This window comes from Mustela nigripes, chromosome 14, assembly GCF_022355385.1.
Source record: "Mustela nigripes isolate SB6536 chromosome 14, MUSNIG.SB6536, whole genome shotgun sequence".
In the NCBI taxonomy this organism is placed as follows: Eukaryota; Metazoa; Chordata; class Mammalia; order Carnivora; family Mustelidae; genus Mustela; species Mustela nigripes.
In genome coordinates this window covers 40,734,803-40,762,735 of record NC_081570.1, presented here as the reverse complement: position 1 = coordinate 40,762,735, position 27,933 = coordinate 40,734,803, and the positions used below count along the sequence as shown (strand labels likewise).

Genomic DNA, 27,933 nt, shown 5'->3' with positions numbered 1-27,933 from the left:
CCCCGAGGAACTCCATCCAAGGACCCTGGGATCATGACCTGAGCCACCCAGGCACTCCTCCCTCCCAGTGTTTTTCGAAGACTTCCCAGCTCCACTTCCCTTCTGGTCGTTACCTGTCCCTATGCAGGTTCCTCCCCGCCACCTCCCCTCACACCTTCCTCACCCTCCCCCCACAGACCTCTTGTGTTGAAGGGCTGCCTTACCCTCCCTCATCTCACGAGGACACTCTACCAGAAGTTCCATAACTCGGGCCAGACAATTCAGGCCCCAAAGAGGAAATGCTCGCCCTGAATGAAAAGAGGCACTAGGGAGAGACCAGTCTTTCCATGAGGCTACCTTTTAATGTCATACTTAAGGCAGTGAAGCTGTCCCTTATCTAAGCCCCTGCTCCATTCCAGAAAAGATGTTTTCCTTTCTTTTTCAGTTTGAGAGTTCTCTTCAAACAGTAGATGTTAACACATTCCCCACCCACATCCCCATTTTGACAAGAAAAAAGTGTTTCATGAAATTGCCAGATACTGGGGGTTGGGGTTGGGGGAGGAAAAATATCTCCCATCTTTATTAAGAACCACTGGTCTAGGAGAAAATAATTGTTGCTTTAAAAAAATGGCCTCCCCTCCCCATTTATAGCCACTGAAGCTTCAAAAGATGTTGGGGTCCAGTTTCATTCATTGTTCTGCATTGTGCATGCAGTGTCTCATTTAATTGTTTCCCATACTTTGTCCTCAGGAAGTAATGGGCTCATCAAGTTCCACCCCTCATCACCCCAAATGCTTGGGCTTTTGTTTTCTGCGTTTGTCACTTCTTTGAGTAGCTTTCAGTTCATTTTACTTTGCTGTGGTTAGAGGAGGGAAGGACTAGAGCTCTCTAGGCTTAGCTGACCTCCTCATGGCCAAGGAATCCCAGGTCCCAACATCCTGCTCTTCTGCTGGTTCCCCAATTTGACAGAAGGTGGGACCCCAGTGGACATCATCTCCTGGAGCTGGATTTCCCTTGGAGGTGAGGGGGCTCTTACTCTCAGAGGTTAGGATCCTATATGACAACAAGAACTTATGGATTGTAAACTAAACTTGGGGTGTCTGAGGTTTGGGAATACCACATTGCACTTCACAGATACTGCATTTGTTACAAATGGAAGGTTTGTGGCAACTCTGCATCAAGCAAGTCTTGGTACCATTTTTCCAACAGCATTTACTCACTTTGGGTCTGTGTCACATTCTGGTAATCCTTGCAATATTTCAAACTTTCCCATTATTATTATATTTATTATGGTGATCTGTGATCACTGACCTTTGGTGTGACTATCGTAATTGTTTTGGGCCACCACCATATAAGACAATGAACTTAATTGATAAATGTTGTATGCATTCGGACTTGTCCACTGACCAGCCATTCCCCTCCCCTGCCTCCTTCTCCTTGGGCCTCCCTATTCCCTGAGAGACAACGATATTGAAATTAGGCCAATTAATAACCCTACTGTGGGGACACCCGGGTGGCTCAGTGGGTTAAAGCCTCTGCCTTTGGCTCAAGTCATGATCTCAGGGTCCTGGGATGGAGCCCCACATCGGGCGCTCTGCTCAGTGGGGAGCCTGCTTCCTCCTCTCTCTCTCTGCCTACTGTGATCTCCGTCTGTCAAATAAATGAATAAAATCTTAAAAAAAAAAAATAACCCTACTGTGGCCCCTGAGCGTTGAGGTGAGAAGAACTGCTCATCTCTCCCTTTAAATCAAAAGCTAGAGATGACTAAGCTTAGTGAGGAATGATGTCGAAAGCCAAGACAGACTGAAAGCGAGACCTCTGACACCAAACAGCCAAGTTGTGAAAGCGAAGGACAAGTTCCTGCAGGAAACTGAGAGCGCTGCTCCAGGGGACACATGATGATAAGAAAGTGGAACGGCCTTACTGCTGAGGTGGAGAGTGTGTGAGCGGCCGGCTGGGATAGAAGAGCAAACCAGCCACCACATTCCCTTAAGGCAAGCCTGATCCGGAGCAAGGCCCGAGCCCCCCTCCATTCTATGAAGGCTGAGGGAGGTGAGGAAGCTGCAGAAGGAAGGTTGGAAGCAGCAGAGGTGGGTTCGTGAGGTTTAGGGAAAGAACCCACCTCCATAACGTAGAAGTGCAGGGTGAAGCAGCCAGTGCCAGTGTAGACGCCGCAGCAGGTGATCCGGAAGTTCCACCTTGGAACATTCGTAAAGGTGGATACATTAAACAGTGTAGAATGGAGCAGCCTTCTGTCGGGAAAAGATGCCGTGTGAGACGTCCACAGCTGCAGAGAAGTCAGCGCCTGGCCTCAAAGCCTCAAAGGGAAGGCTGACTCATATTAGGAGCTAATGTAGCTGTTGACTTCAAGGTGAAGCCTGTGCTGCTTTAGCATCCTGAAAATTCTGGGGCCCTTAAGAATTACGCTAAATCTATTCTTCCTGTGCTTTTTAAGTTGAACAACAAAGCATGTTGGTTTACAACGTGGTTTGTTGAATTTTTTTTTTAAGGTTTTGTTTATTTATTTGTCAGAGAGAGAGAGCACACAAGCAGGGAGAGCAGAAGGCAGAGGGAGAAGCAGGCTCCCCACTGACCAAGGAGCCCAATGTGGGACTCAATCCCAGGACCCTAGGATCATGACCTGAGCCGAAGGCAGCCCCTTAACTGACTGAGCCATCCGTGCGCCCCTGGAGTCCATTTTCTCACATGCTGTTGCTGCTTTATCAACTAAGTTTATGTAATATTGCTAATCCTTTGTTGTCATTTCAACATCTTCACCAGGAGTGGATTCCATCTCAAGAAACCACCTTCTTTGGGGTGCTGGGTGGCTCAGTGGGTTAAGTGTCTGCCTTCGGCACAGGTCATGATCTCGAGGGTCCCGGGATCGAATCCGGCATTGGGCTCCCTGCTCAGCCGGAAGTCTGCTTCTCCCTCTCCCTCTAGCTGCTGCTCTCCCTGCTTGTGCGCTCGCTCTCTCTCTCTCATGTTCTCCCTCTCGTGTGCCCTCTCTCTCTAATAAATAAATGAAATCTTTAAAAAAAGAAAAGGAACCACCTTCTTTTCTCATCCATTAGATGCAACTCCTCACCCTCTCAAGTTTTATCCTGAGAGGACAGCCACGCAGTCCCACCTTCAGGCTCCACTTCCAGTTCTCTTGCTCCTTCCACCCCATCTGCAAGTCCTTCCTCTCCTGAAGCCTTAAATCCCTCCAAGTCATCCATGAGGGCTGGAATCAGTTTCTTCTGAACTCCTGCTCATGTTAATACTTTGACCTCTTCCCATGAATCACAAAGTTCTTACTGGCATCTAGTTTGGTGAATACTTTCTAGGGTTTTTCAATTTACTTTCTATCGGAGGAAATACTCTCTATGGCAGCTATAGCCTTATGAATTAGATTTCTTAAGTGATATGACTTCAAAGTCAAAATGACTTGTTAAATCATGGGGCACAGAATGAACGCAGTGTTAGTGGGCATGAAAACAACATTCACCTCATTGCCCATCTCCAGGAGAGCTCGTGGATGACCAGGGGCACTGTCAGTGACCAGTAGTAATTGAAAGGAATCTTTTTTTCTGATCAGTGGGTCTCAACAGTGGGCTTAAAAAATTCAGTAAACCGGGATGCCTGGGTGGCTCAGTCAGTTAAGCCACTACCTTCAGCTCAGGTCATGATCCTGGGGTCCTAGGATCAAGTCCCGCATTGGGCTCCTTGCTCAGTGGGGAGCCTGCTTCTCCCTCTGCCTTCTGCTCTCCTTGCTTGTGCGCTCTCACACTCTCTCGGACAAATCAATAAATAATCTTTGAAAAAAAAAAGAAAAAGAAATTGCCACAGCTAACCCATCCTTCTACAACCACCACCCTCATCAGTCAGAAGGCAAGATCCTTCACCAGCAAAAATATTACAGCTCGCTGAAATGTCAGATGCTGGTTGGCGTTATATAGCAATAAAGTATTTTTTGATTAAGGTATGTATTTTTTTAACATCATGCTGTTATACACTCTCGACATAATGCTGTTGCAGGCTTAATTAAACTTGTGTGTGCACAGGGAAACCAAAAATTCATTTCACTTGCTTCACTGCAATATTGGCTTTATTGCAGTGATCTGGAACGAAACCTGCAGAATCCCGCATGTATGCCTGTACCACAAATCTCAGTCCAGGGCACAGCTGAGGGGCTTCCAGGGGTGGGCTGGGGAGGAGCCAGGATTCCCAGCTGCGGGTACATGTTTTGACATTGGGCCTCAAACGAGAAATTCCACTTTGCCCACCAGCTCCCCAGGTGGGGCTGTCCCTTCTGGACCCAGCACCAGACTGAGGTAGCTTCACTGGGGTGGGAAGAAGATGGGGAGGGACTTGAGAACTGGGTAGGCCTGGAGTAGGAAGGAATTATCTGCGGGGTGGGAGTGGATCTGAGTAAGGTCAGGGAAACATATCCTGTAGGAGAGAGTTTCTGTCCAGGGCAGCGACCCTTGACCCCAGAAGATACAGAAAAACTCACATTTATTGAGCATCAGTGATGGGGCCCTTATTGTATCCATTTTACAGAGGAGAAACTTGAGGCTCAGAGAGGTTTAAGATTCACCAGGATCACACAGCTGGTCACTGGCAAAGCCAAGATTCAACCTGTATTTCAAGGACTCTGTAGCCTGAGTTCTGTCCCCACTTCAGGCTGTGGCCTCCTTTCCACAAGCCACTGCCTTCAGGTTAGCATTTCTAGCAAAGGTCTGGGAGGTATCCTGACAGCTGCCAGGACTGGTAAGGGGTGGACCAGCCTTTGGTTTCCTTTAAAAACCTTTGACTCCGGGGCGCCTGGGTGGCTCAGTGGGTTAAGCCGCTGCCTTCGGCTCAGGTCATGATCTCAGGGTCCTGGGATTGAGTCCCGCATCGGGCTCTCTGCTCGGCAGAGAGCCTGCTTCCCTCTCTCTCTCTGCCTGCCTCTCCATCTACTTGTGATTTCTCTCTGTCAAATAAATAAATAAAATCTTTAAAAAAAAAAAAAAAAAAAACCTTTGAGTCCCCAGGATAATATCACCTGGGAGGCGGTCGGTCACCCAGAAGTTAAAAAGCACTTAATTTACAGAGGGTTTTTAATTTTACAGAGCTTTATGAATGAGAAAGACATGAAAATAGATAAAGTCGCATGATTTTACAATAGAACAGTCTATAAACCTTAGTCATCTCTTTCCCTTGAAGTTCCCAGCATAGGCCCTGCACTGGGGAGTTTTATAAATAATTAACAAGGGGGTGTAGTGAAGGGAGAGAAAATTGCTGTGGCACCTACTGTGCAACAAGCAGGAGTAATCCCCAGCCAGTCCCATAGGAACCTGGGCAGGCCAGTGTTCTTGCCCCATTTTCCAGAAGTATAAATCAAGACCCAGACATTATGACTTCCCCAAGTACAGATGGGGGCCTGCATTTTTCTTGTCCCTCCTTGCCTGGTTCTCTTTCCATTTGTTGGACTAAATGCCACTCCCTGCCCCCCCATCTTCTACCATATACTTTTCAGTTGAGAGGTCTGGGCTGTGGAGAAGCAGATGGCAGGAGCAAAAGGCTTTCCAATGCTGGTTCACTAGGCCCTGTCACACTGGTGCTGAGGACAGAGATGCCTTCCATACAAGCTCTGTCCTTGAGGCATCCGCAGTTCAGTCTGAGGGGAAAGCTGAGCCTCTGCTGATATAAACTCAGTATGACCTATGCCTCATTATAGATACATGTTCCCTGAGGAGGGAGACCCAATGCCCAGTGGCCCTGGAGGCAGTTGAGGGCCTTGACAGATGAGTCAGGGTGTGGGGCTGAGGAAAGAGCATTTCAGGTTGCGGGAACAGCATGAACATAAGGCCAAGAGGAGGGAAAGGGTAGGAACTTCTTGAGAGCATGTGTGTCTCAGTGTGGCAAGGGAAACAGTCTGGAATGTTGACCAGGCTTTGGGGCAGAAGTGACTAGAGGGCTGGGTTGGAAAGGTGGGCAGGACCTGTGCTATGTGGAGCCTTGGGCCAGAGCATTACCCCATGGCACTTGAAAGCCATGGGATGAGTTAGGCAGTCAGTGGTGTGGTCAGATGATGGGCTAGGGAGAAGCAGGAGGGGGTGCGGCCTGTGGGGCCCAGGGAACAGGGAACGAGGGCAGGGCGGGGAAGGAGAGCTTGAGGAGAGAAGGGATTTGGGCTGTGCTCTGGGAGGTGGCGCAGAAGGCGAGAGGCAGGCCCTAGGCACTGGGGGCATGCCCTCAGGCCAACCTGCTGCTAAAGCCCTTCTTGAGTCCTCACCACAGCCTTGCTGCTGCCGTCCCTGTGGAACAGATGAGAAACTAAGGCTCAGAGTTGGACAGTCACTTGGTGCCATTCAGAAGAAGAAGGAGAGGAAGTGGGGTCTGAGGCCTTTTGAGCAGCAGTGGAAGGGTCAGACCTTGGGAGAGTCTCTTCCATCCTGGGATCCCTGTTTCGCCACCATGCCCAGTCGGGAGGTAGTGGTGGTGACCAACACAGGCCGGCTACCTCTGGAGTTCTGGGAGTTGGTGCTCTCATGTCCCTTCTCTCTGGCAGAACCAAGGAGAGCATGTACCACTCGCTGACATATGCCACCATCCTGGAGATGCAGGCCATGATGACTTTTGACCCTCAGGACATCGTGCTGGCTGGCAACATGATGAAGGAGGCACAGATGCTGTGTCAGAGGTCAGGGCCGTGGGGCGCGCAGGGATGAGGTGTTGTGAGGGCCATCCTTCTGTTACCTTTGGGTAACAGATTATTAATGATGCTCCTTCTGGTTAAGAAGATGTGTCCCCAGGTGCTAGGAGCTGTCCCCTCAGTTCTGCCTCAGGAGCCCTGTTGTCTGAGCCAGTCTCTAAGCAGCTTCTGGGGGCCAGACCTGATTTCATGGAGACAAATTGGGGCTCTGTCAGGTAATAGCTCTTTGGTCTTGAGCAAGTCTATCTGGATTCAACTTTCTTCATATGTAAAATAGGTATAAAGATAGGGCCTTTATGGGGACCGAATGAGGTCACTGGTCACAGGACCTGGTGCATGATGGGTGTTCAGTACACAGAAACTGCTTGAACGAGTGAATGGCTGAATGGACCCTCAGTGTTTGTGTACAGGTAGTATTGTCTTTCACTGGACACACACTCGTACTTGCCCTTGGCCAGCTGCTGTGCTGGGCACAGGCCACCCTGGGAAACATCAGACCTGGGGGGAGCTGGCTGGTCTGGGAGAAGCCAACAGTGACCTCCCAGCCTGATGCAGGGAAGCTCCAGGGGCTGTGGGGGTCTTGCCAGAGGAGTAGGAAAGGTTTCCTGGAAGAGGCGATGCTGGAGCTCGGTCCTAAGGGGTGACGAGGACCTGGCTGGGGCTGAGGAAGGAGGGGAGGGGCTCCAAGTAGGGGTAGCAGCAGAAGAAAGTGTGTGAGAAAGCCTGGACTCGCTTCAGTGTGTATGGAGTCCCATGGGAATGGTGGCGGAGGCATCTGAGCCCACCCTGGCCCCTTGCTCACCCTCACTGAATGACTTGAGGCCCCTCTTTTCCTCTTCAGGCACCGGAAGAAGTCCTCTGTAACAGACTCCTTTAGCAACCTGGTGCATCGCCCCACGATGGACCAGTTCACAGAAGGTGTGGCATCTGAGTGTCCTCTCACCCACGCTCACCCTGTTCCAGGCCCAGGGAGGGGTGGGACGGGGCACTTAACTTCCCAGTTTCACGAAAGGGCCAGACCCTGGCTTTGGTGCTGGGACACCCATGGGTCAGACCTGGGGCCTTTGGAGAAGTTGCTCTCAGGTAAGGAGGGGAGGTCAGGGTGGTGGTGGGGTGGGGGACTCACTTACCTGATGGCATTACCTGCTGAGGACCCAGAAGTTGGGGAAAGAAAACACTGTCACAGGGTCCATGCGCTTTTGCCCTCCAGGCCAGGGTGGGCTTAGAATTGTGTGTGCACTTAGGTTTACTGGCCTAGTGATCACAGTGATGCCCCAGAGGGGAATGTGGTTTTGGAGGCTGACCCACTGGGATGAGACAGCTGAAAGCAATGGAAGGGATGGTCTGGGCCACCAGGGCCTGTGTGCTGTGACCTCTGTGGCAGACCTGGTGGTAGTAGCGGCCAGTGGTGAGCAGTGGGGGGCTCTTCCATGCAGGAGCAAATGGCCTTCACCACCCTCAAGAGTCCTTGAAGTTTCCAGCCCAAAACAGTGAATATGACAATGCCACTCCCTCCCTCATGCCTTCCAGAGCTCCCTGATGCCCATGGGCCAAATCTGCAGTAGTCCACCAGCGTTCATGTCTTTGCAACCAGACTGCTGCCTCTCATCTTTCCATGTCTCCTAAGTCTCTTCGTACTCACCCCATTTCAATCTTCTGTGCTTGGCTGTCCCCAAACAGAGTTTTTTGCTTCTCCCAGGCCTCTGCCTTGAAAGCTCTTCCTGCCTCATGCTTCCATTCCTTTTCAACTCAGAGGGCCTGACTAGAATGTCCTTTCTTCTGGAAGTCTCCCCTGTCTCCCTGGGCTGCTCTTTCCCTCCTTCTACAGCCTCTTGGCTTCCATGGATCAGGGTCTTCTTTGTTTAGCTATTCATCCCAGCACTTTGTCCTGCCTGGCCCCACAGGGGGCAGGCGCACAGCACCTGCAGTGGTGCTTGGAGAACAAGAGAAGGAAGCTAAGGGCCCTGCACTGATACCCTGGGTGGTGGGCTGGGGAACCAGCTGGAAGGTGGGGGGAGTGTGAGCTAATTCTGGACAGTGGTAAAAGCTCTGGAGGAGCCGGACCACCCCCACCCCCTGCCGCCCCCAATTTCCATGGGTGGAGGGGAAGGGCCTGACTCAGGCTCCTTTTGCCTTCTGGGAAGTAGGGTGGGGAGGATTTGTCCCATGCTGCCTGCCCACAGTCCCAGGAGGCCTCAGGGCTTTGGTTTTCTCCTTGCAGAGGAAATCCACGCTGAGGTCTGCTATGCAGAGTGCCTGCTGCAGAGAGCAGCTCTGACCTTCCTGCAGGTAGGAACCCTCTCCTTGTACAAATGGCCTGGCGATTTCAGATCAGTCACCATCTCTAAGCCGGAAGTAGCTATAGCAGCCACAGCCAGCCTCCTTGTGGTTTAGGAGAGGACTGAGGCTTGGTCACCCCAGCCCTGTCAGCTCTGGCCAGGCTCATGGGCAGCGGTGATGGGCTTTACCCCTCCACACTGAGCACATGTGTTCCCACCCACTACTAGGATGTGCTCCCACCTCAGGACTGCTGTTTTCTTCCTAAGGGCCCTGTGGGGTGACAGGCATTCCCACAAAACCTGCTTTATGGTTGATTCATTCAACAAGCAAGTTTGAATGGATCAAACTTGATTCTATGATATACCAGGCTTTGTGTGTCCATTTTAGTATGTGGTTTTCTGTACCTTTCACTGGATGCATGGTGGTGGTTATATAAATGTATTTATATTAAGAAATCTGCACCTTACTGGCCTGTGAAGGGGAAGGTTAGAGGGGAGGAGCCACTTTCACAGGGTCACCTGATTAGCAACAGCCAGAGTTGAGGTTTGAATGTAGGGCTGGACTCAGAGCCTGTGATCCTCACCACACAGTAGTGATTAAGAGATCCGTCACCTAATAATCTCTCCAGAAAGCCTGGGTTAGAACATATAATCATCATGTGAATGTGGGTATTGGGGTAGAGAGGCATATATGAATTTTATTCTTAGGATACTATTTATTTTTGTTAGCTTTTGTTCATTTTGTACCTCAGGTAATTAGAATTAGATTAATCCTAAGTTCTCATTAGGGTTACTGTTAATAATTGCATTGTGAGTGGCCTTCTATTTATTTATGTATCCTATTACACATAATAAATAAATGCCCATGGTTTCCCCCACCCAACCAGAGGACAGAACACAGCTAGCGAGTCCCCTGGCCCTCTGGGCTCCTCCCCGCACTGTCCCCTGCCTCCCTTCATGGGGAAACCACTGCCTAGAGTTTTGTTGATCATCCCCCACCTTATTTTTCTAAAAATAGTTTTTTCAGCTTTCTGTTCATGTCTTAGCAGCATATTGTTGTGTTTTAGTTGGCTTCAAGCTTCTTAAGCCCTCAGGCTGTGTGGGAATTGCTTTCTTAATCACTCAACCATATGCAGTTGTATAATATTCCCTTCTATGGATATAGCAGTCTGTTTATCCATTCTCCTGCTGAAGGCCATTTGGGTTGTTTGTAGTTACTGGCGGCTATAAACACTGGTGCTGTGAATGTTCTGGAAGGTGACTTCTGTAGCCCATGTTCTTCCATTTCTCTTGGGCATATCCCCAGGAATGGAACTATATGTGGGCTGTAGGTAGTGGTGCTTTAAATTACAGATGTGGTAAATAGCTGCTTGTTGTAAAAAAAACAGAAAAATTCCCCCCTAAAAATGAGCTTCCCCTCTCACTTTCCCATGGTTCGTCCACCTAGAGGAGACACTGTTAACCACTGGGAGTCCCTCCTCCAGGCCCTTCTCCAGGCACTTAGCATATGTAACTGTGAGGCTGTGGGTGAGCCCTGGACATTCTGGAGGGTTTGTTTGGCAAGGAAATCCTTATCTCAGGTCCCAGGGGTTCAGGAGGCCTGACCTCAACGCCTGACCCCATCCCTCCAGGGCTCTCCTTTTAGGGCTGGGCCCAAGGTGGGGTAGGCTGGGCCCAGAGCCCTGTATGATTCTTCTCAAGCCTGTGGCTCCCCACCCAGGCCTGGCTCTTAGCATCTCTCCTTCCTGCAGGATGAGAACATGGTGAGCTTCATCAAGGGCGGCATCAAAGTTCGAAACAGCTACCAGACCTACAAGTAAGTGGGGCTGGTCTGGGCGTGACTGGGTCCACAGCGTCTGCGACTCTGTGTCCCTTAGACCTCTTTGTGGGAGGTAGAGAGCAGGAAGGCAGTAGTGGCAGGAAGCCTAGAATGCCATGTGACCTCAGGCAGATTTCTGCACCCTCAGGACCTCAGTTTTCCAGAATATTATTCCCCTGGTGTTTTGTTGTATCTGTTCATTTGGTTCCCCTGAGTCTATTCCTGACCCTGAGCACAGGAAAATCAGACAGATTCTGGATAAACTGCTTGGTGTGGTAGAGGCTCAGAGGCAGGCACAAGGACTGTGTCTTTGAGAACAGCAACAGAACCCTTACCTATCTGTTAAGACTCAACCCAAATGCCGCTTTCGAATGAAGCCTGCCTTCGACCCTCCAGTACACACTCTTACCCTCCTGAGGGCCAGATCATTTCCATGCCTTCTCAGCTGTGGGCCAGCCATAGGCCTAGTTTAATGGATAAAAGAAATAAGACTCAGTCCAAACACTTCTACTTGATATGGCACCACAGTCCTTACCTACAATTCTAAAATCAAAAAAGCTTCAAAAGCCCAATTTCTCCCCTCAAGTTTGGCTTAAAACTCATTTTCCATTAAAAGTTGACTTGAATGGACTTGAGACTATGCATCGTCTTATTTTCCCCATCTAATGTGACTGTTTCCCTGCAGAGATACTGTGAGTTTGATTTCAAGGTCCTGCTGGGATATAAGACCCCATGTAGTATCTGGGTACCACATAACCTTGTGGGTCTGTGTTGGAAGCGGGCTCTGCCCCCTCTAGTTTCCTCCCTAGCTGCCAGAGTGATGTTTCCAAAGCACAGATCCTGTCAGGTCATCCCCTACAAACTCCCTCTTGCTCTTGAAATAAAGTCCCAGGTCATTGCTGAGTCATTCCTGGGAGCTCCTCCTGCCCTCCAAAGCATCTCACTCTGCCTCAGACATTTGGGCCTTCCCTCAGTTCTTCAAACAGGCCAAGCTCATTCCTACTCTGGGGGCTTTTGGACATGCTGTCTCTCTGCTGGGAGCACTCTTTCTGTGCCAGGTGAACCCTCCCCATCCCTAGGTTTCACTCAAATGTCAGCTTCTCAGGGAGACCTTCCCTGAACCCCAGACTAGATCAGGCGCTGGGAGTCTTCTTCTTTGAGGCCTTCCTCATCCTCACAGGGACTTGATGGGGGTCTGTCCCCCAGAGCAGGAGAGTTACAAGGGCAGGAGCTTGGTGGCTTTGCTTCTAGCTGTCCTCCAGTGCCTGGCATAGAGAGGCCATAGTCAGTGTTTGCTGACTGAAAGCTCTCAAGATGCTCTCATGGCCCAGGAAGGAGGCCAACGCATCTTTAAACCCTTTGACCTGCCCAGGGCAGGCTAGGATCTGGATTCTTTGTGACTGATGACCAGGATGAAGAGGGCTGAATTTCAACCAAGAGGCTCCAGATAGACTTCTTGAAGGAGGGGGAGTTGGAGTTAGCCCGGTGGCTCTTCACTGGGACATTTGGCAATATTTGGAGACATTTTGGTTGTGACAGCCTTGGGGGAGGTTGCTTCTGGCATCTAGTGGGTGGTGGCCAGGGATACCACTAAACATCCTGGGATAATACAGACAGCCCCCCGCCTCCCCCCGAACGAAGAATTTATCCAGCCTGGAATGTCAGTAGTGCCAGAGTAGAGAAACTGTTCTAGAGAGAAGGCAGAGCATGTGCAAACTTTGGACAAGGCAGGTGCACTAGGGCTGATAAGGCTGACATTCAGGGGCAAGTAGTATCTTGTTATGGAGATGGGGTTAGAAATTCCTCGAATGTCAGCTTTCTGCATTGCCAGAACTCTTACCAATCTACCACCAGCGAGTTCTGGGAACAACTGGGAGTGGGGGGCAACCTTAGTCCCAGCTGGAATGGGGACCTTGCCCCCACTATGTGGCTGAACAAGACTTTGCCTCTCTCCACAGGGAGCTGGACAGCCTTGTGCAGTCCTCACAATACTGCAAGGGAGAAAACCACAGACACTTTGAAGGAGGTGTGAAGCTTGGTGTGGGAGCCTTCAACCTGGTGAGTTGGGAGTGCCCGTACACCTGCTCTCTGCTGGCTTATGGTGCTGGGCTGCATGCTGGCCCCAGGGACCTAGTAGTAAAGCAGGCCTGTTGCCAGCCTCGGATGCACAGAGCTGGCGTTGGGTGGGAGTGGGTGCTGGTGCTGGCTTGAGAAGTTCCTCCGTGCATTTCTCCCCAGGTCAAGTTGAAAGCTTGAAATGCACCAGGGTGGCGGTGTTTATAGGACCAGGAAAAGACAAACACAATAAATCAGGGCCTTTTTCTACTCTGGAGACCTGGTGGTTAAATATTGACCAGTAGCAGGGAGGGAGAAAGGCCTGGAAGCAGTGGGGAACCCACAGGAACAGAAAGCCGAGACCCCTTCCTGGGAGAGGTTAGGGAAAGTTTCATGGAGTGGGGAATATTTGGGTTGGGTCTCGAAGGATCTGTAGGTGGGGAGGGCATTCAGGGCAGAAGGAACAGTGTGAGGTAAGCTAGGTGGGGAGGCTGTGAAGCCCATTCTTGGGAGGAGGAGCTGCTCATCAATAATTTAGACTCTTGGCCCTGGGTGTCCAGAGACCTGTCCAGAAGAGCGTGTGTGGCAGGGTATGGCTCTCTCCCCTCTAGGCAAGATTGTTCCAAGAGCAGGCCTTGGGGCAGGAATCCCTGCCCCACTCTGGGTTCCAGTTTCCTTTAATTTAAAGTGGGAACAGGGATCCTGGCCTTAGTGCTGAGAAGTTCAAACTGCAGAGTTCATCAGATGCTTTAGCAGGTTATAGCCAGGCTGTCCTGGGTTTGAGAACTGGCTTGCCCTCTGATGAGCTGTGGGGCCTTAGACCTGTCCTGTCACTTATCCCTGCCTCTGTTTTTCCATCTGTCGGATGGGGCAGTGATCTTTCTTGGCAGGACTGTTGAGGATCAGATGCAAAGCCAGAGCCCCTGGTGCAGAGCAGGGGTTCAGTGTGACATCACCAGCTGCTGTCTGATCCTTCACAGTACCCCTGGGAGGAAGGGGCTATTATGGTTCCCAGATGAGGAAACGGAGGCATAGAAAGGCTGTGTAGCTGGTAAAGGGGACCCAGTGGGCACGGTGAGATTGGGAGTTAGACAGTTTGCTCTTAGTTCTCACACTGAGGTGCTTTTCTCTCCAGGGAAGTTGGCTTTCTGAGAAACCTCAGGCCTCCTTGTGGAGATTCTGGAGAGAGGTCCTGCTCCTTCAGGATTTCCTGCAGGACTCTGGGGTTTGGGGAGGAGGGACAGTTCCCACCCCTCCTCATGACCACCTACCTCTGTTTCTGCAGACGCTGTCCATGCTTCCTACCAGGATCCTGCGGCTTCTGGAGTTTGTGGGATTTTCAGGAAACAAGGTAACCACCTGCCTTCTGGGACTCTTGACTGCCTCAGCTGGACAGGGTGGGGCGGCAGGGCCACAGGCCCTGTGTGCCAGTCCTGGCATAGCCCCCCTCAGTGTGTGGCCCTGGACAAGGCCCAGGCCTCTCTGAGCCTCAGTCTGCTCTCCAATCAAATGGGGCCAGTGATCCCTGCCCAGTCCCACACAGGGTGAAGAGGCTGTAGGTTAAGGATGGTGTGAAGGGCAGCTTCGTGCAGTGGCCTGGAATCATGTTCTCTGAGCCTTACAGGTGTCAGCAACCTGGTTTTCCTTGTTTTGGAAGAACTTGAGCAAATTCTTTCTCTTGGAACCATTTTTTTTTTTTTTTTTTTGGTCTGGGAGTCACCTAAGAGAAGCACTACTGTGCATTAGGCCTTGAGGACAGAAACCAGAGGACTCAAGTGCCCAGAGACTTTCCTAAAGGCAGGAATCTGAGTACTAGGTAGCAAATCTGGGAAAGCTCCCTGGTAGAGGAGGCCCATCGTGGTAGAAGGAACAGTGGCCTGAGAGTCAGGAGTCCTGGATCAGTCCAGCCTCATCTCCTCCTCTGTGCCTTTTTGGGGTAAAACAAGGGGCTTTTTTGTTTTAGACTGATCAGTGTTTCTCAAACCTGAACTTCCTCTGGACTTTCCTGATTTTTGCCAGGTCTGCTCTATATTACTATTTATGTATTATTTTCCCCCAAATGGCTCATATTTTAAATTTAGGTTTATCTAAAGGAAACACTACTACATAGAAAACGCATGTTATTTGGCATGATAAGAACATAATCATAACCATAAATCCTACGAGCACCAAGTGGTCTTGCGAAAGCAGGGTATACGATCTACCAAGGCTGTTTTCCTGCGGGAAGAGGTGTTTAGAGCGACAGTGGTGTTGAACACACACCAGCATAGGACTGGGGCTTTCTCCTCGACACCATCAGGAGAGACAGAGAACTGCGAACTGAGATCATTTGGGATCTTGGGATTCTGAGCCTCAGCCTCATGTCTGTCTGGAGACTTGTCCATGGTCCATGGACCAGGTCCCAGGGAACACCGGTTAGAGGCTCCAAAGGTCCCTTTTTAGTTTTGTTTCTTAAGAGGGCCCTTGAGTCCTGAGAACAATTTCAGGATGATGACCAGGAGGGAGGAGCATGAGAAAGGCCAAGGTGTGGGACAGTGTGGCTTGCCTGGGTAGGAGGAGAGGGTGGCGAGCCCAAAGTAGGAGAGCCCTCAGACACCAGCTCTGGCTTCATCTTTATCCTGAAGGCAAGGAAGCTGTGGCGGGTTTGAGGCCAGGGGTGAGGTAGGTCAGATTTGTGTATTAGAAAGAACGAGAATACCCTGAAGAACAGATGGGGGCAGACTGTAGACAGGGATACTAGGGGAGTCTGGCCTCTCCTCCCCAGGCAAGCTCTAGAGTCTTTTTCTCCAGGAATCCTTCCCAGACCACTGTTCTCGTGGTCCCATCTGTGCTCTGCGTCTATGGTTAGGATTATCTGCCTCAAGTTCAGTCTGGCTTCTCTTCCTCCCTGACCAGACCCGGGGCTTCTCAGGGCCTCATTGCTCACCCTGGGGGCCAGCAGGTAAATAAAGGCAGGAATGGGGAAGGAGCTATTGAGGAAGTGGGGGACACCTGGACCCAAGCCTCTGCCCTGGCCTTGGCAGCAATGTCCCCTGCCCCCAATGTACCCTGCCCCCCAGGTGGCCAGGGTACCGAGAAGGGAGACTGGCTGAGGGTGGCCCTGCCTGAACGCGGCTGACCTGGCCAGCAGGGATCCAGATGCAGAGTCCAGTGCTCTCCTGTCCCTGCTCCAGCAGCACAGCCCTCCCAGCGCTCTGGTGACTTCCCTGCCCTACCCCCAGCCTGGGTCCAGCCTCAGCCCACTGCTCTCTCTCCCCCAGGACTACGGGCTGCTGCAGCTAGAGGAGGGAGCGTCCGGACACAGCTTCCGCGCTGTGCTCTGTGTCATGCTGCTGCTCTGCTACCACACCTTCCTCACCTTTGTGCTCGGTAGGAGTGCCCTCGTGGGGGTGGCGGGGAGACAGCCAGAAGGGGGCATCTAGGGTGTGGTTGGCTCTCAGGGCAGGGGACTAGAGGGCAAGGAGCTGCAGACCCTGCTCGGGCCCCTAGGGCTGGGGGTGGGCTCTGAAGCCAGAACCAACGAAGCTGCGTCAGCAGTGTTGTGACTTGGCCTGCCGACCGTTCACTTCCTCACAATGTGACCAGGTTCCAGCCTCAGTTTTCTCTTCTGTGAAATGGGGTGGTCATGCCCACCTTGTAGAGGGTGTGAGGGCCCTGTAGGGGGCCCTGGGGGTTGTGGGTACCACTGAGGCAGGCATGGGCTCTTGGTTATTGAGCCTGGCTGGTGTGCCGGGCTGATGTCAGCACTATTTTATTTAATCCCCACATCACCCTGGAGGTAGAAGAATTACCCCCATTTCATAGAGAGGGAAGAGGAGGCCCCAGGAAGCCTCTGGTAGATTGCCGGGGGGATTCCTAGAGACGGTGATGGTGATATGTGCTGTTCCCTCACCTCCTTCAGGTACCGGGAATGTCAACATCGAGGAAGCAGAGAAGCTCTTGAAGCCCTACCTGAAGCGATACCCTAAGGTGGGCCCCCCCCCACCCTCCTGCTGGCACCAGCCCCTGCCCACGTGTGCCCTGCATGCCCACACAGATCTGTGTGCGTGTCATTACAGGGGGCCATCTTCCTGTTCTTCGCCGGGCGGATTGAAGCCATAAAAGGCAATGTTGACACAGTGAGTAAGGGAGGGGACGGAGCCAGTGCTGGTGACCCCTGTGGTCTCCCAGACCAGTGGGTGGACTCTGGAAGGAGGGCTCCAAGAGAGAACCAACAAGAGAGCAGGGGTGGGAGAAGCAATTTGGAATGGGGCAGCCTGGGAAGATGAGGGAGGAGGTGGCATTCGTGGTGAGGAAGACCTGACGGGGAGATGCAGGACTGTAGCATTCCTGCACCCGGAGGTCCTTTGGTGAGCTGGGGTGGGAAGCCCCGCTTACTCAGGCCATGGTGACAGGCATTGCGAGTGGAGCAGCAGTGCCAGGGTGTGAGGTGGGCACCTTGATGACCTGGCTGGGGTCTCCATAGATGGGAGGGAGCCATCGAAGGGGTTCGAGAGAGGAGGGACACGGGTCTGGCTGAGTCCCCAGGAGGGACTGTACAATGTAGAGTTCTGGGGTCTTCATCTGGCCTTGGCTGTGATTCCTCAAGCAGCAAGTCCAGGTCCTTTCATGGGAGCTCCTGGAAACTTTGGAGTTTCCTGTGAGGCACAAACCATGGATCACTTTCATATTAATACTTTCCACTGCCTCCTGTCCTTCCATTACAGCTCCATCCCATCCTTTCATTCTGTGTAGGAAGACTAGAGTCCCAGGGAGGGGCAGTAACTGGGCCCAAGCTCGTCCTATAAGACTTAGTCAATAGAACCAGGCCTGGAGCCCAGAACTCCTGCCTGCTCTCCCTCCCTGAGCCTGGCACAGGGCTGGACCACTGTGCGCTGGAGGAGGCTGGGCTTGCTATGGAATGGGGCAGGGTGGTGGGACCATGAGGCTGACCAGCAGGTGCCCGCAGGCCATCCAGCGGTTCGAGGAGTGCTGTGAGGCCCAGCAGCACTGGAAGCAGTTCCACCACATGTGCTATTGGGAGCTGATGTGGTGCTTCACCTACAAGGGCCAGTGGAAGATGGCCTACTTCTATGCCGACCTGCTCAGCAAGGAGAACTCCTGGTCCAAGGTGGGCTGACACCAGGTGCTGGGGCTCTTGGGGGACCAGGCCAACCCTGTCTGGCCATGAGGCCCCGAGTCCCAGGGCCAAACCCTTGACTGAAAGCCTGTTTCAGCTGGAATTTAACAGAACCATAAGTTCTAAGAGGACTCAGGGTTGGTAGGAACTAAAGACCGTGAGGAGCAGATAAAGTTTAGAACTACAGTGTCAGTCAAGATTTTTTAGTCACAAGGGACAGAAGCAGGGCCCAACTGTCTAGGTGAGCGCTGTCTAAGAGAACATTCTGTTATGGTAGAGGTAGCCCCCAGCTACATGGGCACATTGTGTTAGTGCAAACTGGGTGCTTTCAATTTTATTTAATTTTAATTCAAATTTAAACTTAAAAAGTCACTTGGGGTTAGTGGCCACTAAATATGGACTATGCAGGTTGAAAACACAAAAGGCTCTTTGGTTCATAGAACTGAAAATTCTAGGCACAAATGATTTCAGGTAGGGCTGGATCCAGGAATTCAAATTATGTCACCTGGGCTTGACATTTTTCCGTCTGTGGCTATACTCTGCCCTTTGACATCTTTGCCGTGCAGGAGGGTTTTCTCCTTGTGACAGGGTGGCTATGGACTGCCTGACCCTAACTCACATCTTCCCTTTGGTTTCAACCATAGTCCCACAGTTGAGGTTAACTGGTCTGGCATAGATCACATGTCAGTGCTTGGAAACAGGAGTGGGAAGACTCCTCATGGATCAAGAATAGGAGAGGCCTGGTTCTCCAGAAAAAAATAAGGTCCCCAGAAAAAGTTTTGGTTGGTGGGAGGAGGCATTAAAGAGATGCTATAAAGGCAAAATAAGGCACAGCAGATGCCCACAGTGAATGAAAACTTATGACATTATGGTAAGTGGTAAAACAAGTATTAGCCATTATCATCACAGTAAGGATAGCAGAGAATGCTGAACTAAGACTCTTAGAATCACAGAGATCATCAGAGAGCATCCAATTCGGTATTGGCAAATACACAAACCATGTGTCTCAATGACCTGAAATCCTGATTTCTCATCCCTCCCCTACCTTTTCAGTACCTCTGCCAAGACAAAGCTGAAAGGGAATTCTTTGGGTCTGGGGCAGGCGGGGCTGGAGGGGGTGCAGGCTTTCACTGAGCTCTTGCTGTGTGCCCTGCTCTTGCTGTTTCTCTATAGCACACCCGATGAGGTAGGAGTTACCTCCACTGGGTGCACAGGGGCATGGAGGCCAAGAGAAGGTATGTGACTTCCCTGGCCCACACAGCTGCTGGTGACAGACACTGGATTTGAAGACAGCTCTGTGTGACTCAAAGGCCTTTGCTTTTCCCTTGTTACCTTAAGTCCCACCTAGGAGGTCCCTCTTGCCCTGAGATCACCTTGCTGTTGAAGGTGCTCCCTCAGACCCAGTCCCTGTGGGCCTGGCATTCATTCCGCATCACCTCCCACCACTAACAGGAACACAACCTCAGGGAACCTTGTTGAACTAAAGTGACCTAGAAGTGTTCCTGTGGAGGGAGGCAGGCAGCTGGGTTCACATACACAGGGAAGAGGAGGCCTGGGGTGGCCTCGCAGCTGCTGGGAGGAGCTGAGGGAAGGCCAGGCCTCCCAGGTGTCCGGAAGTCTGGCTGTGAGTCAGCTCCATTGCCAGCTCACTGACTTTGAGGTGGTCAGCCCCCTCTCTCTGTAGTACTTTCCTCAGAAGTGTTTTCTGTGAAAGTGAGGGTTGTAGCACCTTGAATTCTGGGGCCTCATTCATTCCTAATTGTAGCACTTGGCCACCAGAATCCACCAACTTCCAGCTCTAGGGACTTAGGGTGTGGCCACTGCCATACGCATCATCCCCTCTGCTCAGCATCCCTCTTTGCCTGGACTGTGCCAAGTCATCCCGTGAAGCCTTTGCATTTCTCCCAGTGCTTGCTGCTTGAGATGGCCACACACATAGTGGGGACAGTGCTGTGCTGAGCATCGTAGTGGGGGAATCTAAGTGGAGCTCAGAGGCAGCCCTGAGCAGCCAAGCCAGGAAGACAGAGGAGGATTTAGGGTGGCTGAGTGGAGGAAGTGGAAGGATACTCCAAGTGAGGAGAGCAGCAAGGACAGAGGCGCAGGGTGCTGTGTTCTGTGTCACTGGTGAAGGGCTTTGTAGGTGGGAGTGCAGGGGTACTGTGGAGGGTCCTTCCCCCTAAGTCACTCTGTAAGCTTCTTGAGGACAAAGGACTGTCTGTCTACACAGAGCCTGGTGGAGTTACCCAGAAAAATAAATGTGTGAAATCACTGGTCAATCAGACAAGCCTGGGGAGACCGGACTCCCACCCAGGGAGGTGGCTGTTTTCCGTCCATGTGGCCCCATAGCATCCCTTGCAACTTGGATGTCTGTGGGTCTCAGAACTCTAGGTCACTGCATCCATCCTAACATCTGGTGACTCCATAAGGGTAAGTTGTTTGGGGGTAGCTGAGGGATACCAGAAGGCTCTTACAGGAGGCCCACAGATGAGCCTGATGAGGAGGGACAATGACATCCCAGGCAAAAGGACGGCACAGGTGAAGGCCTGGGAGTTTAAGGACTGATGGGGGAGAAATGGCAGAAGAGGGGTCAGAAAAGCAGGTCACAGAGTGCCTTGAAGGGGGTGTTTGGGCTTCAGCCTGACAGTGGGAGAGCACCTCATGTTTGTGGCTTAGATCTGTGCTCTAAGAAGTCCCTCCTGCATTTGTTGGGCACCCCATGTGCCAGGTCCCGAGGACATCCAGAACAAAGACCCTTCCATATTTTAGTGGGAAGAGGGATAAGAAACACACAAATAGGTGTTCAGTAGAATATAATGTCAGGCTGGTATATGCAGTGAAGAAAAGTCAGGCAAGGCCTGTCCGAGAAGACACCGGAATGAAGTCTGGGAGCAAGCCATATGGATTTCTTAATGAAGAGTGTTCCAGGCAAAGGACACTGGAGATACAAGGGTTGGGGAGGGGGAAGCTGAGTGCATCTCCTGTATTCGGGGAACAGCCCAGAGACCAGTGTAGCTAGAGTGATGCGAGTGAGGGGGAACAACATGAAGTTGGAGAGGAAACTGGGGGAGGAAATGGTGTAGGGGCTTACAGTCCATTACAGGGAGTCTGGATTTTATCCTAAGCATGATGGGATATCAAGATTTCAAAGAGGAATTGATATGACCTTAAAAAGATCAGAGTGGGGTGCCTGGGTGGCTCATTTGGTCAAACATCTGACTCTTGATGTTAGCTCAGGTAACCATCTCAGGGTCATGGGATTGAGCCACATGTCAGGCTCCACTCTCAGTATGGAGTCTGCTTGTCCTCCCTCTGCCCCTTCCCCACTCATGCTCTCTCTCTGTTAAATAAAATAATTAAATCAAAAACAGACTGGCAGTGGTGTGGAAATGGCTTGCAGGGACAGGGATGAGAGCAAGGAGATGGGTTAGGAGACCATATGGACAAGGGCAGGAGAAAGACATCCCTGATGTCCTGGAGTGAGGGCAGTGTGGGGTGGATGCTGGTGCAGAGAATGAGAGCGAGGCCACTGGGATTCCAGAGCTATAGAGGAGGTAAGATCATGCTGACTTGCTGACTTAGTGCCAGGTAGAGAGGGAGAAGGTAAGGGTGACACCAGGAGGTTAAAGAGTGGGGATACTCTCCTCACCACCCCTGCTTCCTCATTTTGTGAAGGGCAGATGGAAGTGTGGAGGGCAGAGTGGAACTGGGAGTAACCCTGAGCTTCAGCCCGAGAGGGGCCCCAGGTGGAGGCTGCTTTCTGACTTTTCCTGAGAATCCACGACGTTTTGCTCTCTTTCCTTCTCTACCCCCTGTACTTTTTTGGGAGCCATTTGCAGGTATTTCTCCATAGTCCCCGATGGCAGGAGCTGAGGTTCAAGGCTTGGCCACTGGGGGGCAGGATAGAGCCAGGTTTCTCGAGTGTTGGACTCCCAGGAAACGGGAGTAGATTTCAGGGATGTACCTTTGGGGTGGGGATGGGGGTCTCTGCACTGCGGCACTTCCCTGTCAGGGCTGGCTGTGGATCCACTGGGCAAGGCCCTGGAAGCGCACAAAACTGGGGACACTTCCAGCTCTGCCCCAGAAGCTCTGCAGTCCCAGGAAGCAGAGGCCAGGTACAGATTCCTTTCTGGCATTGTCTTTGGGATCAATTGAGGTGAGGTATATATACAGTGCCTGACACACAGGAAGGCAGTTATACACAGGGACCCTGACTCACTCCTCTGGCCTCCCACCTGTTTATACATTCCATACTTTATGCTGCCTATTTGTCGCCTTCTTAACGACACATCTCGGTTACTACCTGGCTTTGCTCAGGCTGTTTGCCTTGTCTAGAAAGTTCTTTCTCAGGTCTCTGTGAATCTTCCCATTGGCTCTCAAGGGTCCAGTCTGAAGGAATTGCTTCTCAGAAGCCCTTACTGCCCTTTGTGTGTCCATCACACCCACTGCCCCGCACACCCACTTGTTGCTGGAGTCCTTCCCTCCGCTGCATCAGAGAAGGGAGGGAAGCAACTTTGATGTGGGCATCTCCTGGACTTTGCTCCCAGCTCAAGTCCCCAAGGCGCTTCGGCTTCCTCACCCTTAGTTTCTCCCCTGGGGCTTGGCAATGGAGGTCTATGAAGGGGGGCTGATTATCTCTCACTCTTGCTCTGCCTTGCACAGGCCACCTACATCTACATGAAGGCCGCCTACCTCAGCATGTTTGGAAAGGAGGATTACAAGCCGTTTGGGGATGATGAAGTGGAGTTGTTTAGGTGGGTCCTAGGTCTCAGCCACATCCGCCCACAGCCACCCTGAGCTGTGGGCACCAGGGAGGGAGGTGGCGGGCTTCTTAACTCCCCTCCCCTGGCTCTGAGCTCCCTGACGCTCCCCCAGGATCGCCCCATGTGCCTCCTTCCCTTGCACCACCACCACTTCCAGCTGCTGCTTGTTCCAGCCCTTTGAATCTGTTCAGAGGCACCCCCCCACCCCCAAGAAAGTGGTTTTGTCAACATCCTTTCCACTGAGCTGCCTTCTTCTGGTCAGTAGGATAGATGTGGACACTGAGGTTCAGGGAGGCCCCTTCTGCTGAGTTAGACTGCTATTCTCAAGCTCTGTAGAGGACCAAAATGTGGGAATCAAACAGGATCAAATCCAGCCTCTGCTGTTTCTTAGCTATAGCACTGTGAACAATTTCAGCAGCTATAAAATGGGAATAACCACTTCTGCTTTGCAGGGTTGTTTTGTGAATCAAATAGAAACTATGTTGAAGAGCCTGGTGAGGGGCCTGGAACCACTAAATTGCAGCTGTTTTTCTTGTTATCTCTGCTGCTGTTTGCCTTCGGCAAAGGGTCTAGAGCAGGGCTCAGCCTCAGCAGGCTGAGGAAGGATCTCAGCAGGCTGAGGAAGGAACCTCAGGCCTTCTTCCAGTCAGGGGTGAGGGCTGACCCCAACTTGGAGACCTGGGAGTGGTGGTAACCTGAGCTTCCTGCTAACTGCTGTCACAATGGCAGGGTGTTTATATTTACCAAGTGCCTCCTCTTCTCCATCTCATAGCTCTTCCAGAAAGTCTGGGAAGGTAAGTATCTGTGGGGGAGGAAGGATCATTTTCCTTCCATAATTTTAGGATCTTGGTTAGAAACTGGCTGAGATACTCCCCCTACTCCTAAGAATAAAAGATTAACAGGAGAAAAATAAACCAGAGTTTAATAACATGTATATCTTGTTTACATGGGAGAGACCCAGGAAAAGAGTTACTGAAACGGCCCAAGCCATCACTTTAAACATCATCCCCAGCTAAAGATAACAGAAGATGTTGGGAGGGTGGGGAGCCAATTCTGGGAGGTTTTCAGGCAAAGCAAAGTAAAGGAGGATAAGGTAGTCCTGCAGATCAAGTCCGCTTTCTCCTTTAAGAGTTTCTAGGGCTTTAAAAAAAAAAAAAAAGTTTCTAGGGCTTATCATTATCCTCTTCCAGATAGAAGAGAAGCCCTTATAAATGGAAAATCTCGCTTATAAATATAATTGTCTCTTACGAAAGGGCAGCTGCTACTAGGTTTTCAGAGCTTTTCCTGTATCTGCTATTTCTTAGCCTAAAATAGTCCTTGTGCCAAAGAGCCATATTTTGGGGTGACAAATTCTGCTCCCCTTCATATCACTGTCTCAAATTCAGAGATAACGGGGGCCCAGAGAGGTTCCACGGTGAATAAGCAGGGGAGGTGTTTGGCAGGGAAATTCTCAACTTGATCCAGCTGGATGGCTCAGGCTGAGGGTCACAGCCACACCCAGCAACTGTGGCAGAAATTGGGAGGGTGGGAATGGAGCTGGGTGGGTGAGGCCCCAGATGTGGAGGCTTGCCTAGATACACACATACTCTGCCCTTGGAAACAGCTAAGGAGGCCGCAACTCACGTGGCAAGTTCATTAAAGGTTTGAGCTGTGTGGTTGTGGGCAGGTCTTTCTCTGGGTGTTAATCTCCCCTGTGAAACTGGGGTCAGACTTCTGCTGGGCCTTCTGGAAATGAGGCCCAAGAGTGGAAGCAAGACAACTAGCAAAGCAGGCCTGGGGTGTTTGCTGACATTCTCACCTCTGCCCCCTGGTGTGGAGCCCTCTTACCTAGCCTCAGGAAGTGGTCAGGTTTGTGGGCAGGCCCTGTGATAGCAGGCCACAGCCACGGGTTGTGAGTCCAACACAGTCCCTCATATAAACTGGGGAAACTGAGGCCCAGAGAGGAGCCACGCAGAGGCTGGGCAGGCTGGAAATTTCAGTCCTCTCTAGCTTTTTCTTCCCTTCATCTCTTTCACAGAGCAGTGCCTGGCCTAAAGCTCAAGATTGCTGGGAAATCTCTACCTACAGAGAAGTTTGCTATCCGGAAGTCCAGACGCTACCTCTCTCCCAAACCGATCTCATTGCCAATCCCTGCTCTGGTGGGTAGGAGGGTCTAGACTGTCCCAGTACTTGTTTGGGACTGTGGGGATTAGCTGAAAGCCAGAGATACTGCTAAGGCCAGGGGAAGTGGTTGGGGGAGAAAGACCTTCATGCCTCAGGGCCTGGAAAGGATTTCACAGTTTACCTGGGACTGTGAGGGAAGCATACAAATAGGCCTGACCAGACCTGGCCTGAGGCAGTACTGGTATGGTGGGGGCAGGGAGACAGGTAAGCAGGCTTCAGCTGCCTCAAGGTGAAAGAGTAGGCCCACACCCCTGTGCGCAGGGTAGAGCATCACTCAGCTGTTTGTGTTCCCACCCGTCCATTTGTCCATTTCAGTTTTATCACAGGATTGTAATGGTTTATTCTGTCCCCCTCACTGGACCAAGTCTCGGGCCTGGGACCATGTTACAGTCAACTCTGTAGTAAACAAGCTGACTATGTTACTGGGTGCTGACTATTCTTTACACCCATTGCCTTATTTGATCCTTACAACAACGCTGAGTATCAGATGCTGGTGGTATCCCCATTTTACAGAAGGGGAAAGGCCTAATAGATAAGTAGAAAGATAAAATTTCTAATACATAGTAAGATATAAGTAGAAAGATAAAATAACTTATCTAGGTCACACAGCTAGTAAGTTGAAGAGTTAGAATTTAAACCTAGAATGGTTCTAGAGCCCAGATTCTGAACCACCATTACGCTAATTCCACGCATGATTTTGACAGGCATCAACTTGAGAAGTTTCTAGCTTGTTAAGAGTCTTTGTTATTCAGATACTAAGGTAGCCAGAAAAGTGGAAAGGGAACTGCTTTTTTATGGTCCTGGCTCCACTATTCATTGACCATGTGCTTGCCCTTGGATAGGGTTCCCCTTCCCTTAATGGAAAATTAGGAATGATAATTGTCCATTTCATATAGCAGTAATGGGAACTAGCTGATTAACTGTGTTAAATATTTTATGAATCAAAATCATATTTCCCAAACTATAATAGTCTATAAAATGCTATTTATGCCTAAAATAGTTTCTGTGATTAAATATATTTGGGAAAGACTGGCCTAAACAAGGTTTATACACTGTGGACTTTTTGGAGCCTTTATATAAAACATATAGGTAAGTTTCCAAGAATAAGCTTGAAGATGATTTTCCCTCTAACTAATTTGGCCACAGACCTCTTTTTTTTGAAGGAACATTTGCTAACTTGGGACCATATACACCATTTGAGGAATACTGATTCTAATCTTAAATTCCCTCCCTATAACAGAGAAACAAGAACCAATACAATAACATCTTTTTAGAACTTTTTGTATGCAAATCACCTTCACATCTATTGCCTGGGTTCATAGTTTAGGAAATGCTAATGGAATGACTATAAATGAACATTTAGTATTCTGAGATTCCTGGCAGTTGAAGCAAAGAAAGGAATCAGTTTGTGTTGCATAGTTTTCATGATGGTAACTCAAGCCCAGTGCCTTGGGGGAAGAGAAACAGGGTGACAGTCTTAACAGCAACTGGAAATCCCGAAGTGCTTAAATAAATATAGCTCTTCCAATATGGGAGGTCCTGTCAGACTAGCAGGGAGGAGGACTTCCTGGAGAAAGTCCTGTGGATCACAGCCTGGTCCTCAAAGTTTGGGGGAAGAGTCTGGACACAGAGAGGTTGGGAAAGAGCATGATAACCACCCAAGGAGGCCATGAGCAGAGGAGTAGTTTAAAAACTATGTGCAGCTCCCTGCCATGACCCCTTCGAGCCCATAACTTCATAGGCTGGACTGAAATTTGTCATAAAGGATTAGAGATAGAAGGGCCTTTAGTGATCCTCTGGATCTGCGCTGCCCATTTTACACCTGGGGAAACTGAGGGCCCACTAGGGAGGAAACCTTTGGACTGACTTGCTCCCCTGCCTTCAGGAAATGATGTACATTTGGAATGGCTACGCTGTGATTGGGAAGCAGCCGGAACTCACAGACGGGATACTTGGGATTATCACCAAGGCTGAAGAGATGCTGGAAAAGGGTCCAGGTGACTAATCCCGGCCTTTGAACCTGCCAGGCTGAGTCAGATCATAGATCTTTATAGTTAAAGGTTCCTGCTACTAAAAATGTCCTTCCTTCCTTCTCTATCATGGTTAACAGTCCTTTGGCTTTCTAAGACTGAGCTTCAGTGGCAGCTTCTCTAAGCTGTCCCTTGTCCCCAGTTAGGGTCAAAGGCTCCTCTGGGCTCTCCCTTCAAGTCAATCCTGATCTCACTACATTGTCACTGTCTCGGTATCTGTCCTTCCCAGATGTGAGCTTCCTGAAGACAGAGACCATGTGTGAATTACCTCTCTATCCCCAGGGTCCAGCAGAGTAGGGACTCCATGACTAACTGTTAGAGAAATAAGCCTGTCTTCTTCCCTTATTCTTAGAGAATGAGTACTCAGTGGATGATGAGTGCTTGGTGAAGCTGCTAAAAGGCCTCTGTCTGAAATACCTGGGCCGTGTCCAGGAAGCTGAGGAGAATTTCAGGAGCATCTTTTCCAAGTAAGTGCCTCTGCAGCTGCTCCCACTCCAGGTGGCCTTCTGCTGGGCCCATGTCTCCTGGGCAGAATTGGCAGGTTCTCTCCTTTCTCACATGCACTCCATAGCTTGACCCTAGCCTGCCCGCATTCACTACACTTGTACCAGTGTCTGTTCTGTGCCAGGATCCTTGCTGGGCACAGATCATTCAGACCTCATTCCCTGGGGCTATCAGATTGCCAACTACAGGAGTCCATCCACACTGAAGTTTCAGGTGAATGGTGCCTCGAGTTTGTAATTCACTTCCACGCTTGAGGAGCACAACTGTTACAGACAGCTATAAGCAACACAATCTGGTATGATCAGGGCTGTGTTACAGGAAAAGTAGGGAGGACAGCAGGTGCTCTGAGGAGGGACTTGAACATAATGCAAGATACCAAGAAAGGTTTTCCAGGGATGCCATATTAACTGGGAAGTTTATCAGGCAGAGAAAGGAAAGCAGGAATTTTAAGTGGAGTAGGTAGAGCATGTACAAATGCCCAGACACAGGAAAAAGACCTAAGGTTGTGGTTACAGTGATTTGGTCTTTCCCTTCCTGGAT

At 50.7% G+C, this 27,933-nt stretch overlaps 1 protein-coding gene across 5 annotated transcripts in view; it reads left to right on the top strand.

Moving 5' to 3' along the window:
- Positions 1–27,933, top strand: part of TTC39A (tetratricopeptide repeat domain 39A) — a 50,168-nt gene that overhangs the window by 19,816 nt on the left and 2,419 nt on the right. For 4 of the 5 annotated variants that reach the window (XM_059374703.1, XM_059374702.1, XM_059374705.1 and 1 more), the window contains exons 3-16: positions 6,521–6,652; positions 7,506–7,582; positions 8,886–8,953; positions 10,695–10,759; positions 12,721–12,820; positions 14,103–14,168; positions 16,078–16,186; positions 16,719–16,786; positions 16,876–16,935; positions 17,766–17,927; positions 22,596–22,687; positions 24,714–24,834; positions 26,745–26,856; positions 27,242–27,356. In XM_059374703.1, the coding sequence (XP_059230686.1) occupies positions 6,521–6,652; positions 7,506–7,582; positions 8,886–8,953; positions 10,695–10,759; positions 12,721–12,820; positions 14,103–14,168; positions 16,078–16,186; positions 16,719–16,786; positions 16,876–16,935; positions 17,766–17,927; positions 22,596–22,687; positions 24,714–24,834; positions 26,745–26,856; positions 27,242–27,356 (1,347 nt within the window). The remainder of the gene's footprint in view (positions 1–6,520; positions 6,653–7,505; positions 7,583–8,885; positions 8,954–10,694; positions 10,760–12,720; positions 12,821–14,102; positions 14,169–16,077; positions 16,187–16,718; positions 16,787–16,875; positions 16,936–17,765; positions 17,928–22,595; positions 22,688–24,713; positions 24,835–26,744; positions 26,857–27,241; positions 27,357–27,933) is intronic. The other variant, XM_059374706.1, reaches the window with a different exon arrangement.